Consider the following 6000-nt stretch of genomic DNA (forward strand, 5'->3'; position numbering starts at 1 on the left):
AACCTTTTGATAACATACATCTAGAACAGTTAATGATTTTTAGCTTGACTATTTGAAGAAAAGATGGAGCAATTGCCCTCATCCAATTGTTGGCATCAGAGTCTTGTTTTTGGTTAAGTTTTGTATGTAAGCTGGTTTCTCATTAAACATTTGTTGGAATGGATTGAAACTAAATCATATACTTATTCACTGTGATGAACTGACTTGCTGTGCACAGGTTCCAGAACTCTTATTTTGCTTTACAAAATTATGCCTTTTTCTGGGTGTAGCAATTTTTGTTAAGTTGTTATAGTATGTAAGCTGGTATCTCAGTACTCAATTAACGGGAATGAATTGAAATCTCACACACTAATTCACTGTGAAGATCAGGCATGTAGTGCATAGTTTCCATAAAACTACTTTGCGTTGGTGATTCTGAGTTTCAATATCAAATTTTCCTTTTTTCTTTCTGAAAATTACAGTTTTTAATTGGTAGCTATGATTTTCTCTTTTTTTCTCTCATTACTAATTTGTTATATCAGTTTTTTCATTTTAACTGAAGTAGATTATATAACAGTTTTTCAGGTTGTTTTGTTTTACTTTTGTTTTTTCATTGAAAAAAAGTTTTTTCTCTTTTTATTTAAGCATTATTCATTTATGAAGTTTATTACAAGCCTCGCCATGAGAAAACCAACAGTGCATTTGCAACCAGCATGGATCCAGACCAGCCTGCGCATCTACGCAGTCTGGTCAGGATCCATGCTGTTCAGTGTCAAAGCCTATTGCAATTAGAGAAACTGTTAGCGAACAGCGGATGCGCAGGCTGGTCTGGATCCATGCTGGTCACAAACGCACTATCTTGGTTTTCTGATGACGTGACTCATATATGAAATATATTATTCACTTCTGTTGTAGGTGTTATTCAATGATGAAGTATATTGTTTACTTTCATATGAACTTCAGTCTTCTAATCGTTCTATTTCATTTCAGGTGTTATTCATTGATGAAGTTCACATGTTAGACATCGAAAGTTTCTCATTTTTAAATCGAGCTTTAGAGAGCGATATGGCACCTATACTTATCATGGCAACAAACAGAGGCATTACAAGGTACATGTAATAGCTCACTCTAGTTATAAATAAATTTCTTTTTGCACTAAGTCTTGTAAAATGACATATTTTACATTTGGTTTGTAAGAAAGTACTTCAAGTATGTGTGACATATAGGAAGGTTCTGGTTATGTAGAGGTTGCAAGATTGATCACTTTAAAAGTTAGAGGCTCTATGGGCATATGGTTAAGGTCCCTTACATTGACTCAGGATTCATCACCTTTGGGAAATAAGTCTGGATATTTGGTTCATCAGAAGTATTACCTACTACAAAACATGATTTCTTGTCTATTGCCTATCAGACTGAAAAAAATTATGCAAAAATTAGCTTATGTACAGTACTGTGCTGGACAAACAAGCTTTGCTTCATAACTAGCATATGGCAGCTTTGTTATTAACAGATTTCTTCAGTACTGTTTAATTAATATTATTTTGTAGAATTCGAGGCACAAATTACCAGAGTCCACATGGAATCCCTATAGATCTTCTTGACAGACTGCTTATCATCTCAACTACCCCATATGAGGAAAAAGAAATTAAACAGATCCTTAAAATCAGGTAATGTTCTTATATTGTAAGTGAATTTAAATGCAATTGTTAATCCCCCGCCACGAGTGTTGGGGGTTATAGGAGTGGTCTCCATCCGCCAGTCCTTCCGTAACACTTTCATGTCCGCTCCATGTCTCCTAAACCCCTTAAAGGAATTTTTATAAAACTTGGGTCAAATGATCACCTCTTCAAGACGATGTGCAGAACCCATGAGTCAACAATGCCGGCTCAAGATCAAGGTCACAACTTAGGGTCAAAAGTTTGAGCCTTCCGTTTTGTGTCCGCTCTGTATCTCCTAAACCCCTTGAAGGATTTTCATGAAACTTTTGTCAAATGGTCACCTCATAAAGGCGATATGCAGAACTCGTGAGTAAGCCATGTTGGCTCAAGGTCAAGGTCACATGTTAGGGTCAAAGGTTTGAGCCTTTCATTTGTGGTCCACTCTGTATCGCTTATCCCCTTGAAGGATTCATATGAAACCTGAGTCAAATGATCACCTATCCAAGACTATATGCAGAACTCGTGAGTCGGCCATGCTTGTATTTATTGATTTTTGAAATTTAGACAAAAAATCAAGAAAAGTAATTTTAATGCCCTCAGATAAAAATATTGGGAGTCATGGATGTCCATCTTTGTCAGTATTTCTTGTCCACTCCAAATCTAATACACCTTGGAAGATTTATTTCAGGCTTGCATTGTTTGTTTACCTCTTCAAGAACCATGCAGAGCTTACAACACAGGTCACTAGGTTCAAGGTCAAGAATCGAATAGCTTAACTGTGTGTCCATTCAGTTGTCTAGACAGCTTGTTATATTTTCATAAAACTAGCATCAGTTATTTATGTTACCAAGACAACGTGCAGAGCACACAACCCAGGTCACATTTGAAGGACATAATCAGTTTTACTTTTCCTCTATCAAAATGGCATTTGGCAGTATTAATGGCCGTGAATGATAGTTTTTTTTTCATTTGCTAAATTTATAATTTTCAAAAATTGACATTTATTACTCTATATCTCTGCATTAACTTTACATATGGATGAAATAACAAGGTTAGGGTTTGTTTTTGCTTTATGAAAGTCTTGATAAAATTGTTTTGTTGGGCAGATGTGAAGAAGAGGACGTTGAAATGAGCGATGATGCCATGACGGTGTTGACTCGGATAGGCATGGAGACCTCACTTAGATACTCAATACAGCTCATTACTACAGCCAATCTTGTTGCAAGAAAAAGAAAGGTAAGAAACACTTTCAAGCACATGTTTAAAAAAATTGTAATTGGATGAAGTGATACCCGGATTTCTACTTTTCAAACCAAACTTTAAAGAAGAGTGACTGTGTGTATTGTTTAGTTTCTGTGCCAAATCCTGTCCAGTCTTTCTTTCTTCATGCCATATATCAAGAAAGGAATTCTTTTTTATAAAAGTTTGCGGTATCAAACTGGAATTGTTCTGCCTGACCATGTGAATTTTGTATGGTCTTCAACTTTGCAGTACTGTATTTAGGTATATATGTATGCTTGTTTTGAAGTCAGTATCAGTTTTAAAGACACATTGTCATGGTGTATTTCATAGATGTCATCTTAACAATAGTTTGACATGTTTTCAGGCAACAGAAGTAGACGTAGATGACATTAAGAGAGTATATTCACTGTTCCTGGATGAGTCAAGATCTACACAGTTCCTCAAAGAATACCAACAAGAATTCATGTTCAATGAATTAGTACAGACAGGTATGCTTCTTAATATTTCATACATAAAGTTGATTATTATTAATTTTGTTTCAGTGTAATTTTGAAATATTTTTTCAACAGATGTTATAATTTCACATTTGGCATTGCCACAAGTGAAAATGTGAAATAAGGTTTCACAAGGAAAAGATATTTTTGATGTTAAATGTTTAGCATTTTCGTTTTGTTTTTTTTCACGTCTTTCAATGGTTTTTAACCAAATTTTACCCATTTTGCACACAGATACCTGTGAAATGTATACATGCATTTGATATTTTTTCCCTGCAGACTTACCAGAAATATTTCACCATATATTTCATTTACCCACTGAGAAACATAAATTTTTGTTTCTCTTTATTTCATGTTGGAGGTTTTTTTGCTAGTTACGTTGTAATGACCAAGTGATTGAAACCTTAAAAGTGTATGTTGTTGTTGATGCTAAAATTTTGCTTGTTGCGTGGTATATTGTCAAACCTCTCTATAAAGACCATCTGGCAAAACAGATGGAGATCCTTATTCGCTGGAGGTCCTTAGTCACAGTTACACAGAAAAGGTGTTTAAATCGGAAATGAATAAAGTAGGTCTCAGGGCCAGGTGGTCCCTGTTCACAGGTGGTCTGTAGCTTAGGTTTAACTGTATTTGCAAATACCTTTGAAACTGTGCTTATGAAGTCAGTATCTGGGGGCCTCGGTGGCCAGATGGCAAAGGTTGCTGACTTTGAGTCACTTGCCCCTTACTGGTTCGGGTTCGCAACTTTGCTTGATATGTAAAATTCTACATGTGAGGAAGACATCCAAGTGGCTTACAGATGGTCAGTGGTTCTATCCTAGTGCCCGCCAAAGCCTTAAACAATGCGCAGAGGTGCACCAGGGGACTAAGCTGCAACATGCAAGTTGCAACATGACATACATTGTGTTGGTGCTAGTCTTCATCCAACAAAAAAATCAAGATTTTTTTTAGTGTTTTAATAAAAACATCTGTTATATAAATTATATTTCTTAAATTATTTTTATTTTCTTTATTTTACAGAAACCATGGAAACAAGCTGAGGTTATGGAGAGTTTCAGGATGTATAAAAACTTGTCATGTGTTCAAGACTTTGTCATGATCTGATTTTTCCATTCAAAAACAAACACTCAAGTCTGCAAAAAAGAACTAGTGCATTGAACAGAAACTGAAGTCTGCACAGTTAGATATAATTAAGATGTATGGCTCTCTACTTTTGAATACAGACTTTAAATATCAGTGACTGTTACTTGTAATGTAAAGGTGATGTTTTTCTAGACACACACTTTTTGGGTCATACTGTCTTTATCATGTCTCGTGAAGAATAAAAACTTAATATTGTTAATGTGAAACAGTCATTTATTAAATTGATACTTTGATTTTTTTTTAACAAATGTGTTTTTGTATTTCCTTTAAATGGTGTATAACCTCAGTCTGTCAAAATTACAAAGGGCAATCTGTAATAAATTAAAAAAATTGCAACATAGTTTAGTTGCAACAAGGAGCGTATGCACATCCTTTCAGGTTGTTGCTGCACCAAAAAGTTGTTGCTATGGCCACAAGGACTTAAAAAAGAAAAAGATAATATTGTTGCTATAAAAGTTAAGTTTAGGTTACCTTTTGTCCAGAAACTTTGCAGCCAAACTGCCTGTGGGTAGTGAATGGTACTCGAGATTTTAAGGTCATTGCATCAAGGTCACAGTTGACCACTTACATACCTACAGTCCTTAAACTCGGAAAACATATTGCCCAAGGCAGTGGATGACTTGTTGATACTGAGGCCAAATATCAAGGTCACATTGACTTTAATACAAAAAACTGTTGTTGCTCACAATCTTGAGAAACCATTGACCAGTGATCCTAAGACTTAGAAGGCACATGCTGACTGCTAAGTGGGCAGTAAATGACCGACCCTTTTTGATTCGAAGTCTAATGTTAAGGGTATAGCATAATGTTCCAACAGGCTAAGAAGGTTGTACAGATATAAAACAAAGCATATCCCTGTCATAAAAATCCCTTTGCAAAATAATGTTTCAAAGGTAAAGGTCACAGTGACTGTTTCAGGGATGAAAATGGCATTCATCAAAAATGGCTTAAAATTTACGCCGGGGTTTGTCAGGGTCCTGGGGTGAAATCCCGGTGGGGACCAGGGGCAAAGCCCCCGGAAAACTATGGGGGTTAAGGCCTTTTCAACACATTTAAATGCTTCTCCTAACGGGAACAAGCCAGTTTTTTTTTTAAGGAAAATGCAATTAAGCTGTCACACAATGTACACAGAGCTTTGCCAGGTATGTCAATTTTACTAACGAAGTTCAACACTTACAATTTTTTGCAATTATTGTTCACAACAATCTCAATTTCTCTATCCATCCAACCCCATACAAAATTGTTTTTAACACTGCTTTCAACATCCTTAATCCGAATTTCATCACACTTGGTCAATATAATATGCGACATTTTGGTGGATTGTTTATTTTTTCACTTCCGTAAGGTATCTGAGTGGTTTACAACATTATAGTTATTTTCAACCAATCAGTGGGTTCAAAGGTACTAAAACCCGAACCAGTCGAGCACCTGCACGAAGGGAAACAACTCTTAATGTAATGAGTTTGTTCCCCTTGAGCAGGTGC

The 6000-nt window shown here is 35.7% G+C and overlaps 1 protein-coding gene across 1 annotated transcript in view; it reads left to right on the forward strand.

Annotated features, from left to right (window-relative positions):
• The window catches only part of LOC123536442 (ruvB-like 2), a 29025-nt gene extending 24276 nt beyond the window's left edge, over positions 1 to 4749 (forward strand). The window contains exons 11-15 of the mRNA XM_045319635.2: positions 970 to 1088; positions 1527 to 1646; positions 2744 to 2873; positions 3244 to 3367; positions 4394 to 4749. Coding sequence (XP_045175570.1) covers positions 970 to 1088; positions 1527 to 1646; positions 2744 to 2873; positions 3244 to 3367; positions 4394 to 4413 — 513 coding nt within the window. The 3' untranslated portion in view covers positions 4414 to 4749. The remainder of the gene's footprint in view (positions 1 to 969; positions 1089 to 1526; positions 1647 to 2743; positions 2874 to 3243; positions 3368 to 4393) is intronic.
• The last annotated feature ends 1251 nt before the right edge of the window (positions 4750 to 6000 follow it).

This window comes from Mercenaria mercenaria, chromosome 17 (genome assembly GCF_021730395.1).
Source record: "Mercenaria mercenaria strain notata chromosome 17, MADL_Memer_1, whole genome shotgun sequence".
In the NCBI taxonomy this organism is placed as follows: Eukaryota; Metazoa; Mollusca; class Bivalvia; order Venerida; family Veneridae; genus Mercenaria; species Mercenaria mercenaria.